Here is a 14008-nt window from a genome sequence, read left to right as displayed (position 1 = left end):
ATTTTGTGTTACATAAGCACAGGTTTCCTTAAAGTTCCACTATGTCGATTTTTAGTGGCATCTAGTGGTGAGATTGTGAACTGCAACCAACGGCTTAGTCCACAGCTTAAGGGATCGTTATAGTTGTGTGTAGGTACTACTTTTTTTTTACCTGACGGGAGGGGTTCTGGTGGACCAATCACGGCGCTTGCGGTCCACGTAGAACTGACGCGCTGTTAAAATTTTTGCGAGGTGCACGTCAGGCTACGCAGAGCTACACACGGGCTACGTATAGCCGAACTTACGCACGACTATAAATCGGCTTTACCCCTCCCTCTCGAAAAGCATAGAGAAGCTACGGTAGCCGCAACAGGACAAACATGCTGTCGTCTGAGACAACATGGTGACGAAACGCGTTCTATAAAAGAGTTTGTCCATTTAGGGCTACTGTAGAAACATGATACAGACTTTCATGTTATGGGACCAGGGGTGTATGTACAGTGGGGCAAAAAAGTATTTAGTCAACCACCAATTGTGCAAGTTCTCCCACTTAAAAAGATAAGAGGGGCCTGTAATTTTCATCATAGGTACACTTCAACTATGAGAGACAAAATGAGGAAAAAAATCCAGAAAATCACATTGTCTGATTTTTTAAGAATTTATTGGCAATTTATGGTGGAAAATAAGTATTTGGTCAATAACAAAAAAGCAAGATTTCTTTCTCTCACAGACCTGTAACTTTTTCTTTAAGAGGATCCGCTGTCCTCCACTTGTTACCTGTATTAATGGCACCTGTTTGAACTTGTTAGCAGTATAAAAGACACCCGTCCACAACCTAAAACAGTCAGAATGCAAACTCTACTATGGCCAAGACCAAAGAGCTGTCAAAGGACACCAGAAACAAAATTGTAGATCTGCATCAGGCTGGGAAGACTGAATCTGCAATAGGTAAGCAGCTTGGTGTGAAGAATTCAACTGTGAGAGCAATTATTAGAAAATGTAAGACATACAAGAACACTGATAATCTCCCTCGATCTGGGGCTCCACGCAAGATCTCATCCCGTAGGGTAAAAATTATCACCAGAATGGTGAGCAAAAATCCCAGAACCACATGGGGGGACCTAGTGAATAACCTGCAGAGAGCTGGGACCAAAGTAACAAAGGCTACCATCAGTAACACACTATGCAGCCAGGGACTCAATTCCTGCAGTGCCAGATGTGTCCACCTGCTTAAGCCAGTACATGTCCGGACCCATCTGAAGTTTGCTAGAGAGCATTTGGATGATCCAGAAGAAGAGTGGGAGAATGTCATATGGTCAGATGAAACCACAACATAACTTTTTGGTAGAAACTCAACTTTTTGTGTTTGGAGGAGAAAGATGCTGAGTTGCATCCAAAGAACACCATACCTACTGTGAAGCATGGGGGTGGAAACATCATGATTTGGGGCTGTTTTTCTGCAAGGGGACCAGGACGACTGATCCGAGTTAAGGAAAGAATGAATGGGTCCATGTATCGTGAGATTTTGACTCAAAACCTCCTTTCGTCAGCAAGGGCATTGAAGATGAAACGTGGCTGGGTCTTTCAGTATGGCAGTGATCCCAAACATACCGCCCGGGCAAAGAAGGAGTGGTTTCGTAAGAATAATTTCAAGGTCCTGGAGTGGCCTAGCCAGTCTCCAGATCTCAACCCCATAGAAAATCTTTGGAGGGAGTTGAAAATCTGAGTTGCCCAGCGACAGCCCTAAAACATCACTGCTCTAGAGGAGATCTGCATGGAGGAATGGGCCAAACTACCAGCAACAATATGTAAAAACCTTGTGGAGACTTACAGAAAACGTTTGATCTCTGTCATTGCCAACAAAGGGTATATAACAAAGTATTGACATAAACTTTTGTTATTGAACAAATACTTATTTTTCACCATAATTTACAAATAAATTCTTAAAAAATCAGACAATGTGATTTTCTGGATTTTTTTTCTCATTTTGTCTCTCATAGTTGACGTGTACCTTTGACAAAAATTACAGGCCTCTCTCATCTTTTTAAGTGTGAGAACTTGAACAATTGGTAGCTGACTAAATACCTTTTTGCCCCACTGTAGATAAAACGGCTCATTCTCAGGTAATAAAAACAATACAGTTCATTTTGTAAGGTCTTTATACACCACTTATAATATAGTTGTGTATATTATACAGCATTTTAAAAATTACACAATGCACATAATGTACAATTTTACCTGTAAACAATCCCTTTTGAATGGAGGAAGAAGAGACCGATGGCGATCTCAGCTGCATAAAACCTGATGATGAACACAAGAGTTAAAACTCTGCCCCAGTCAGTAACTTAATTATTCACATCAGTACTCAAAATCTTGAGTAACAATACACTAAATCATAACAATACACTAAATATATGACTGCATGTATAGAATGTATGGATTTACTTAAAGGAAAACACCACCCTTTTTCAATATTTTACTATGTTCTTACCTTAACTTGAACTTAAGATGAATTAATACATACCTATCTTTTTTCAATGCATGCACTTTTAATCTTTGTACAGCATGAATGTGTTAGCATTTAGCCTAGCCCCATTCATTCCTATGGCTCCAAATAAAAGTTTTATTTTGTGCCACTATACTTACCTGTGTAACTACTCATGTAACCGTCTTTAAATAGAGAAAACATGGAAGTGTTTGGTGGTTTATAAATTCATTCCTGTTTGGAGCCATAGGAATGAATGGGGTTTGGCTAAATGCTTACACATTTAAAACGTGCTGTACAAAGATTAAAGTGTACGCATTGAGAAAAAAATAGGTATGTATTAATTCGTCTATGTTGAGGTAAAAACATAGTAAAATATTGGAAAACGGTGGTGTTCTACTTAAAAGGCGAGGTGCATGATTTTTGAAAAACACTTTGGAAAAGGGATTCGGGCCGAGTACCAAAACACACTTGTAGCCAATCAGCAGTAAGGGGAGTGTCTACTAACCAACATCGTTGCCTGGGTTGCGTATGTGTGGGGTGGGTCTATCAAAAAAAGGTCCAGATCCTATTGGGGTAGGGGTTTGTTTGTTTAGGTGATTTCAAATGTCAACATTTGGCTTTCAGAGATCATGCACCCCGCCTTTAAGATTATTTGAATTCAACGAATGTGTGATCACAGGTGCCACATACTGGCCATTTACAACACTGTCATCTAACTTTCCTGTATATAGATTTAATGTAGTAACTTGCTGTCATAATGTTGGTCTTTGTGTATAGTTTGTTTAAAAGCGAGTCATTACATACACTGCATGGGGCTCTTTGAATTTTCCCACTTGTTGTATCTGATACATCAAATCTCCGCCACTGATATACTCCATGACGAAGTAAAGACGATCCTACAAAACACAAACACCATAATCGATTGTCATAACATAACAGCTAATAGTTTTAAGTAGAGATGCACCGATATATCGGCTAATAATCGGAATCAGTCAAGAAAATAGATTTTTTACACTTTTGTTTCAAAACAGCTGTCAATTAAAAAAGAACAGGAATATAGAAGTGCATAGAAGAAAATGTAACATCACTAGTTTAATGTTCAATATTAATGGTCATTATATGAAAGAATAACATTAAGAAAATGTAATCTTCATAATTTAGTTAATAACCACCAATCTATAGTCAGAAATTAATCTATATAATCGGCTATCGTAGAAACATTTCATATCACCGCATCTCTAGTTTTCAGGGTACAATGCATCTGTTAGTGTAAAGTGTGAAAGTGATTTGTACCATGGTTTGAAAGCAGGAGTGTAGATGTGTAAGGAAGGGCGGCTTGCCGGAAAGAGCCAGAACTCTCTTCTCCACCATAGTGCACTCAACATCATCATCTTGGATAACCACATCCTTCTTTAAGATCTTCACGGCGTACAGCTCATCTGAGCCTTTACGTTCGGCGAGCATGACCTGAAGAAAGACAAAGTCAATTGAAATTTATCATAGTACAATACAAAGTAGGGCTGTCGCGGTAAGCACAATCCTGTATTACAGCATTAGGTTAGGGTTAGGTTATGGGTTTTTTCGGCAGCTGTATTAAAATGATTTCTACTTGTACACATGCAATGAATTAAAATGCATCTTTATTTGACAAATAAGCCAAACAACTGAAAGTAATGTGGTGAGGACGCTGGTTGCTCTTCTCTGTCATTGTACAACAGAGCGATCTTACTGGATTTTTCTCCATTATCTTCTGGGAAGATCCCACTTCTGAGACCAATGTGGTGGTGTGTATTTTTCCCCAGGAGAACGAGCATGAGAGAGGATAGCTTTCACACAAACTGGATTGTTGGTTTATTGCCTGTATTTGTCCAGACTAACACGGGTATTAGGAGATATTAAAACTCTCATGCGTGCAAACAAAAACCAAAACGCACAATAAAACAATCTAACGTTACAACCAGCAGTAAAAACCAAAAACATCTCTCTTTCATTGCTTTACTTCCTCCATAACCCTACATTTCCCCCTCCCGGGCCCCTTCGCCCCAAAAAGTGTCAAAGTGCAGTTATTAATATTACTTGTTAATAACATTACTTCCACAGAACATGAACACATTATTTTCAAGAGCAACCGGCGTCCTCGCCACAGTATCTTGTACGTCAAAAAATGATGCAGAAGGGGAAAACCCAGAGCGTCAAAAAGTTTTTATTTTCGCATATATTTCTACATATTTTCGACCAAGGAACACACAGGATATAATGTAAGTTGTTATGGATAGCATTTAAGCTTGTTCTGAAATCTAAATGACTACATGACTTTCCGACTTAATTTAGCCTAAATAATGATTCATTCGTTTCAATCTATCAACTAATATATTATTAAAAATGCCCTATATTAATATGCATGGCTTTCTGTTTTGATTTCTTTTCGTAAATTTACATGTGCACAAATCAGGGTTCCCACACCTTAGTTAACTTCAAATTCAAGGACCTTTCAAGGACTTTCCAGGTCCAATACCCTCACATTACCCAAACACATTTCAAGTGAGAGCAAAGTTACATTGTGTTACCTTTTAAGATACATCGTTAAAGATTCCTTTCAAGGGAACTCACGCTGCGTCACTTTGGTGACACTTTGGGGACGCCTCCAGGGGTAAGTGCATCTGATATATCAAATTCAACCAATAGTGAGGCTTAACCACAAAGGCAGGGTGACGTGGGAGACAGGAAGTATATCGCTATCTGAAATATTGCCAAAGACGGCGTTACAGAGATGCATGAAGTATGGCAAGGGAGACGCAGCGCCTCGTTTCCTTTTCAGGGAACAACAGTTACATACGTAACCCGAGACGTTTTCATGTGTCAAACACAACTATGCAAAAAAGCATTTTGGTATGAATCAACAGTCGCATACAAAAGATATAAGCATTTAAAGCGAACAAAAAAGTCTAGAATTTTACACAGGGAATAATACGGATTTTTTCCCAGCATAAAATAGATTCAAGCACTTTCAATGACCTGTATCTATGTATGTATATTTTCAAAAACTTGATTTTTTTCCCCAGATCTACAAACTTTCAAGGATTTCAAGGACCCGTGGGAACCCTGACAGATACTGGCTGATTTTTTTTTATTAGGACATTATTTCACTAAATCTACACTTAAAAAGCCTAAACAATGTTCTTCAATTCATAAAAATATTTAGCTGTAGTATAGCTTGTGTTAAACTTTTTCTCATAATGCACCTTGTTGTTCTGGATTTAAATAATAATTTTATTTTAATAATTTTTATAAATAAAGCCAAATGTTTTAAAAGCTCATACCGTACTAGTAAGCCATCAAAAATCACCTCAAGTACAAACATATTTTTTTGTTCATTTGTATAAGAAAGTGTACACGAACGTATGCAGTGCGTTACCTTGCCAAAACTGCCTTTGCCGAGTACCATGATGAAGTTGAAGTCAGAGAGTTTCATGCGGTCCTGGTTGCCGTTGGCATCATATTTGGAGATGTCGTTCTTTGATGATCCATCTATGTTCTTAGTGCCCGGTCCAATTTTGGCTCTCTGAGGTGACAAATTTTTTTACCAAAATTAAAATGACGAAGCAGATTCATAATATGTAGATAAGTACAACAAGTACGATTTTACCTCAAACTTCTGCCTTAGTTCCTCATTGCCTTCTTCTCCCTCTGGAGGAACTGGAACATTAAAATATTCTCCTTCCTCTTGGCCCAGCAACTTAAACCTACAATCCAAACCCGTGCAGTTTATAATCCAGATGATGGTCTCATAGTGTTTTGTCTATAACGTTATATCTTACCATCCACTGACACCTTGTTTATGCAGCTCAGAGATGCCGAAGGACATCGAACCCATGAAGTCATTTCTGCTGGTCAAATCCCAATCCCAGATTTCCACTGACAGACGCCTGTCTACGTCTGTCTCTTTGAGGTTACTATGGTAACAGCACACATGCAACGGATGCACTCATTACACATACACACCACACACCATATGAATGAAGTAACGCATTATTCACTCACAAAGTAAAGGTCTCGTTCCAGGCGGGATTTAGGGAGCACTTGATGGTCTTGGTCTTTTGTTTACTCTCATTCTTTGGGTCTGGAATTAACTTGAGCTTCACGTATGGATCTGACAGGCCATTGGGATCCATCGGTACCAAGTTACGAGCATCTTGGACTGTAAAACGAAACAGAATCACAAGTACACCATAAATTACTTAAATATTAAGCATTACTCTGAAACTTTATTTACATTTTTCGGAATTATTAATTTAATATTTTTTGTAATTATTTTTAATCTTGTCTACATACATTACTGTGCAAAAGTCTTAGGCCACCTCCACCAGACTTTTTGTTTTAGAAGTTTTAATGTCCATCCATATTTATTTTTCAATCTATTTTATTAAGATACAAACAAAAAATACAGGAAATATGTACAAAAAAATAAAATAAAAAAATTTTCACGACTTAATGTCTTTTTTAGGCATTGTCGATGTTTAGTGTGACCTCTCTAAGTTTGCACTAAACACATCTAGAGCGTTTTTGAGCAGAATTAAGTAAAAAGACTAATTTTTTTTAAAATTAGAAATTAGGATTTAATTTAGATTTAAGAGATCCTGCAGTTTCCTGCTATTGCTAATTTTTTTTTACAGTTTTCAATACTACATACACATTTCATGTATTTTCTGGATGTATTCTATTAAAGAGACTGAGAAACAATTATATATGATCACTATAACATTGCAAAAACAACAAATCTAATTATGGCATGGTGGCCTAAGACTTTTGCACAATACTGTATCTGCTCTCCAAAAAATATGGGTGGTCTTTGTCATGTATGCATAGATGTTATTGTTTCATTAATTTGCATTCTTTATTTATTTCACTATGGTGAATACTAGAATGAAGGTTTTTGAACATCTCCGAATTTACGAGTAAATTGAAATTTAATTATGACTGCCACTAGGGGGCAAACTCCGACAGTTGTGTCTGAATGTCGTGTACAGTGGAAATGCAAGGTGAAATTAATAATCTTTTTTGCTTAACTTTATCAGTAACACTTAAATCCTTTCAAAAATTAATCCTGATAAGTATCAATTAAATATGTATACATTATTTTTAATCTTGTCTCCAACTGTTCTCTCCAAATATTATTGGCGGTCTTTGTCATACATGCATAGCTGTTTATTTTTTCATTCATTTGCATTTTTTTATTTATTCCACTATGGTGAATATTAGAAGGAAGGCTTTTGCACTTCTCTCCCATGTTGGTATGGATTTACGATTAAACTGAAATCATTACAACTGCCACTAGGGGGCGAACGCCTGACAGTCGTTTCTGAATGAGTGTACATTGGAAAGGCGGCTTAAGGTTACTGGGTTGGTTGCCAGTGGCTTTTAGGTTAGCATTAGGTGCCCACATCCTTTTCCACATACATGGGTCTCTCTTTCATTATAATCATTTCACAATATGCATTTGGCAGACGTTTTTATCCAAAGCGAAAATGCATTCAAAGCTATACTTTTTATCAGTATGGTAGGTTTTATGATTAAGTACAATCACTTACAATATCAAAATGATACCACAGAATCAACACTGGCCCCCACAAATAGAATTTTCATGATTCCCATTTACATTTTTATTTTACCATTTAAAACAGCTTAATTTGTCTTAAAATATAATTTCATATAAAATACAGATCAAATACAGATACAGATCAAAGAGTAGAAGTGAAACATATTTCAGGTGCCAACACTAGATCAAACGCAAACACGACATGATGACGTCACATATATGCTAATTAGCGAGTGACGTCATCACCACCACAGTCTCTTCAAAATCCTTTGGGAAACACTGAAATGTATATTCATTACAAAATAACCAAACAATAAGAAATACGTGGATTTTGGGTTGGTTGTTTTATTTATCTTTATAACTTTTGAATAATTTTAAGTCATCTTAAAGGATTAGTCCATTTTCTTAAAAAATAAATCCAGGTAATCTACTTACCACCATGTCATCCAAAATGTTGATGTCTTTCTTTGTTCAGTCGAGAAGAAATTATGTTTCTTGAGGAAAACATTCCAGACCCTTCTCATTCCAATGGACTTTAATGGACCCCAACACTCAACAGTTTTAATGCAGTTTAAAATTAAAGTTTCAAGGGCTCTAAATGTTCTCAAAACAAGGCATAAGGGTCTTATCTAGCAAAACAATTGTCATTTTTCGCAAGAAAAATAAAAAATATGCACCTTTAAACCACAACTCACATAACCTCATGTAATTGCGTAATGATGTGAAAAGGTCACGTGTTACATATATGAAACGCACATTTGCGGACCATTTTAAACAATAAACTGACACAAAGACATTAATTAGTATCATTCGACATACAACAATGTCAGAATGGTCCTCTTTCTCCACACTTGTAAACACTGGGGCGTAGTTTCGCATACATCATCTGTGACCTCTTGACGTGATGACGTATTACATGAGGTCGGCTGGTTCGTCACACAGCCGGAGGAAGATGAGAAGTTGTGAGAAGTTGTAAAGTATACTCCATTATTTTTTCATGTGGGCTGTATGATAGACTTTGTCTAATTTTGGGAGCTAAACCCTAACCCAGTGCATTTTTTTTTTTTTTGCAATCATTTCGCTAGATAAAACCCTTATGCCTTGTTTGGAATCGTTTAGAGTCCTTGAAACTACAATTTTAAACTGCATTAAAACTGTTAAGTGTTGGGGTCCATTAAAGTCCATTAAAATGAGAAAATTCCTGGAATGTTTTCCTCAAAAAAACATAATTTCTTTTCGACTGAACAAAGAAAGACATCAACATTTTGGATTAAATGGTGGTGAGTAAATTATCTGGATTTTTTTTTAAAGAAAATGGACTAATCCTTTAAGGCCCCCCTTGAAAGGCCCACCTGTGAGCCCCAGTCCCTTAAATGAGAAACACTGTGTTATATGCTAAGGCTTGAGCAATAACCTAAGTGGCTCTTGTTATCAACAGTGCACATTATCACACTAAAGAGTCTGTCATGTAATAAATGAACTGTAACGTGTACAACATTTCCACTATCATTACACAAAGCGCCTCTAAATGCAGCTCTTGACAGCTGATTGATGGGCGAATGTGTCTGTGGGTGTGTGAGAACGGGATGTGGGGCGATCGTTGGTGGATTGATCTCATGTTTCCAGATGATGCTGTTTCTGCCCGAAGCAAACAGAACTGAGAAAAACAGACTCATTTAGAGGGGTTTGTTACCAGACTAATAACCGGATTTCTCATGAAGACGATTTTACTTCATTTGCATTTTTATCCAAAGTGGCTTACAGTGCATTTAGGATTTCCATTTTTACGATCCAACCCTGAGCTTAGCATTGCTTAAAGCCTCTCAGTTGTGTTGCCAACAAACGTATCTAAACAACCAAAGGGACGTACAACATTATTACACTTCCATTCATTACTTTGGTTTCACTGATTTGCATGTTGGCTGTAAGCCTACAAAAACCTGCTGCTATTGCATATCCAGACCTGAAGATTAACTGTAGCTGACAAATATGTGCTAGATCATTGTGTTGGCAGTGGAAAGGTCATGGGTTCGATTTCAAGGGAAACACATATTGATAAAATGTATAAACTGAATGCATTGTAAGTGGCTTTGGATAAAAGTGCCTGCAACAATAATAATGTTTGCTTGTAGCATTACTTATTTAAAACCAACACAACAGAATTTACAGGGTTATGTTGTTCAAAGATGACCACAGCTATTTCTCTGATTTGTAAAAAAAAATTTAAAATAGCATTTTGCAAAAATACACAAAAATGGGTTTAAATCTACTTGTAACATTTACATAGGTTTCAGGTGGAAATGCAACTATATTAAATATTTCCACTAATACCGATAGCCAAACTGATATCGGGCCAATACTGATAGTTTGGTAGTTATATTAACTTGCAATAACTAAATTCTGAACTTAACATTTGTGAAGTTAACACTTGTTTCTTCACATTTTCTATCAACAGAACTTAAATTCATTGCATTTTCCTGTTCTCTTTTAATTGGCAGGATATATCAGCCCTGAATATCAGCTGTTTTTAAACTATGGGCCAATAGCATGAAAAATTGCTGATTATTGGCCGATATAAGGGTGCGTCTCTAGTGCTAAAGGGGACCTATTATGGCTTTTTTACAAGATGTAATATAAGTCTCAGGTGTGCCTAGAATATGTCTGTGAAGTTTCAGCTCAAAATACCCCACAGATCATTTGTTAAAGCATGTCCAAAATCCCCTTATTTGGGTGGGAGCAAAAATGCGCTGTACCTTTAAATGCAAATGAGCTACAGCTCTTCACTTCATTACAAACAGACAGTAAAATAGACCTGATTAATATAGTTAAAATAAGTCTGAGACAATACTATCTAGAGGACAGAGTACAACTCACCAAGGGTGGAAACCATGGTAATGCAGGACTGTAAGTGGGCGGGGCTTTATCAATGTGACCTCACATTGATAAGAGAATCAAAACGGCATGTCTAATGAAACTGCTTTGGTTAAACGAGAATTAAAAAACAATGACCGGGTGGATTTTTTTCCATTGTAGGGTGGTTGTAATCGCACACTGCCAACACACATTATGTCCAAACACATTGTGGATTTGCATAATAGGTGCCCTTTAAGTCCCTGGAATTGGATTACACCAGTGACAGCTATTTAAAGTGTCAGATCAAGTAATAATATCTTATTTTGAGCTTATTTATTAATCAACATGTGGCGTGGTTAAGGAAACATACAGATTAGCATGGTAAATTTAAATATGGCATGAGTCAATACCTTCAAAGGGGACATATCTGACTTTTTCCATGTTTAAATGCTATAATTGGGTCCACCATTAACGTAGAAAATGTTAAAAAAAAAAAAACAGTAACTTAATGGGTTGGTAAACCATTCGATGCAAGCATGTGAAAAAGAGATAATTGAAATTGGCTCTCCTTGTGATGTCAGAAGGGGATCTTGTAATGACAATACCGCATCTTATTCTGCCCTATCCAACCACGGCACTGCCATTTAGTGCAGAGATCAGCTCATTTGCATTTGCAAAACGGCACATTTTTGCTCGCACGCACAAAGTGGCAATTTTATAATAAATTATCAATGGGGTATTTTGAGCTAAAACTTCACATCGTACTCTAGGGACACCAAAGATTTATTTTACATCTTAAAAAAGTCTTGTGAAATGTCCCCTTTAAATCTTACTGGTGACAAACACACATACGACAACTAGTCATAACTTTGATATAACAGTCACTAAATAAGCTCTTAATATCATTGTCATTATTTTAATGATGGATGTGCTTTTTAGAGTTTCGCCAGGTTGACCCCGATGTAAGAAGATAACATGATGGTATTTTAAATGTATTTGTGTTCAAGTTATACATATCTGGAACGTGTACATTTTCATATTTGGTGAACTATTCCTTTAAATGGGAACAACGGCAATGAATGGGAGGATTATATAAAGTAAATGTTCATGTGTGTGTGAACTCACCGCTCACTGTAAGCACTTGATCTTTGATATGAGCACTGAGATTCAGACGTCCTCTTCTCTCCGTATGGTCCGTTCCACACAGACTGGGGACATTCTCCACACATCGCTTATGAACATTTATCATGCAGTCTGCATGAAAAACACACAGAGTTAGATTGACAGCATCACACATGCAGCGTTGGCTTCACGCTCTTTAGCGACATACTAGGACAAGCCCACACACGAAAAAACCACACACAGTCACATATAAACACAGATGATCACACCCACGTCGTCTAAACCCATCTAAAGAACACCTCAACTAACAAATAGCTGCATTTAAAGCAGCTGTATGCAACACACACTAAACAACTGATTCAATAGCAACACATTTTTAAATATGCACAAATCACATTGACATTCATTTTAATACATGTGACTCAAAGTTCAACTTCATTGATTTTAATCTTTGACATGAGTCATGACCTTACTGGGTCAATATTAAAAATATCAAAGTTATTTTTCACAGAATTCATGTACTTTACATTATTTTGCATGATAGAAAACAGCAAATCGCAAAAAATGACTTTAGCTGGGTTTTCAGAGGAAGTGTCACATATTGATCTGTATGAGCATGATTTGGTTAATAGAAAAATAAGCATGTTTCATAATTCGATTCGTAATGATTTTGCAGCAATTACATGATTTATAAATGACAATAATTTTTTAGATAAGAGTACATGCAGTAATATAATACATCCATATATCCAGTAGAGGGAACCGCTCGGGGGGCTTTCATTATGCGGTGACACTTTTGGCTCTGTGTGAGTATTTATTGCCTACACTTAACTAAGGTGCCAAAACAGTTCACATAAAGTATCTTAATCTGACAAAACCGGTATCATCATGGGATGTCCTTATAGTTACAGATGTAAAAGCAAAGTGTGCAAAAACAATGCAATACTTTACTTTGGGGAACAGGGTTAAGAATAGACTATATCGGGGTGTCGCTACTCGAAGACCATTGTGCAGAGTCTACATCCAACCGTGCTATTATTAATAATGTGCAATAAAAAGTATGCACTCTAGGGCAGGGGTTTTCAAAATGGAGGCCTCCATGAGGTACTAGGGGGTCCCCAAAACATTCCAAGAAAATTTGTATTCATTAAGTGTTTTTATTTGTTATGTTTATCTCTCATTTCTTCCTTTATACAAAAAAATTGTTTATACGTCGCACCGTGTGCGCGTCGTGACCACCCGCTTCCATTATGAGCACGCATACCGCGCGCCTACATTTTAGGTTGGGGGTCCCTCACAAAAGGTAATCATATTTGGGGGTCCTTGGTATTATGAAGTTTGAAAATCCCTGCCCTATATATATGGGAATTCGGTGGGTCAAAATAAGTGCTTATGTACTCACTGTCACATTTCATCCCTTGATGTAGAAGTCCGTACAGCAGAGATCCACAGTGGTCACAGAACGTGGGGCTGGAGTACGTGTGTACCTTAAACCTATGTTTACTACGAGGGTCGTCTGACACAAAACACACAATCATTATTACTAAAGTAAGACATTTTAAAACTATTACTACAATTGCCCTAAATACAATAAAGCAGAAGCCTACTGTATGTAGTTATACTGCATAGCAAACTATAGCTGAAATGTAGGTTATCTGTCACACCCATTTCACGTATTGCGCAAATGAGTTTATTCAAGTGCATTTACTTAGGAAGACATCCAAAATATGAACTGCTGGAGTTTCTCCAGGAAAACGGTGGGGAAGCACTGCTTTGAGTTTTATAGCGACTTAAAGATACTTTAGTAGTAGTATACTATATAGTACATTACATTCTATAGTATTCTGAAGTATTGATTATTAAAAAAACTGATAAGATGTAGTAAACACTGTAGTACACATCAATATTTACTATGGTAGAGTTCAAAAACTCAAATTTTAGTGTACAGTAAATACTAAAGTATTCTACAG

The 14008-nt window shown here is 36.9% G+C and overlaps 1 protein-coding gene across 2 annotated transcripts in view; it reads right to left on the bottom strand.

The window, feature by feature from the left end:
• The window catches only part of prkcba (protein kinase C, beta a), a 54404-nt gene that overhangs the window by 13788 nt on the left and 26608 nt on the right, over nucleotides 1-14008 (bottom strand). For both annotated transcript variants that reach the window (XM_073866196.1, XM_073866195.1), the window contains exons 4-12: nucleotides 13441-13558; nucleotides 12042-12170; nucleotides 6509-6665; nucleotides 6286-6420; nucleotides 6114-6210; nucleotides 5883-6029; nucleotides 3761-3934; nucleotides 3272-3363; nucleotides 2218-2280 (exon numbers count right to left, since the gene is read on the bottom strand). In XM_073866196.1, the coding sequence (XP_073722297.1) occupies nucleotides 2218-2280; nucleotides 3272-3363; nucleotides 3761-3934; nucleotides 5883-6029; nucleotides 6114-6210; nucleotides 6286-6420; nucleotides 6509-6665; nucleotides 12042-12170; nucleotides 13441-13558 (1112 nt within the window). The remainder of the gene's footprint in view (nucleotides 1-2217; nucleotides 2281-3271; nucleotides 3364-3760; nucleotides 3935-5882; nucleotides 6030-6113; nucleotides 6211-6285; nucleotides 6421-6508; nucleotides 6666-12041; nucleotides 12171-13440; nucleotides 13559-14008) is intronic.

This window comes from Misgurnus anguillicaudatus, chromosome 3 (genome assembly GCF_027580225.2).
Source record: "Misgurnus anguillicaudatus chromosome 3, ASM2758022v2, whole genome shotgun sequence".
Classification (NCBI taxonomy): Eukaryota; Metazoa; Chordata; class Actinopteri; order Cypriniformes; family Cobitidae; genus Misgurnus; species Misgurnus anguillicaudatus.
This window is presented reverse-complemented; position numbering and strand designations above follow the sequence as displayed.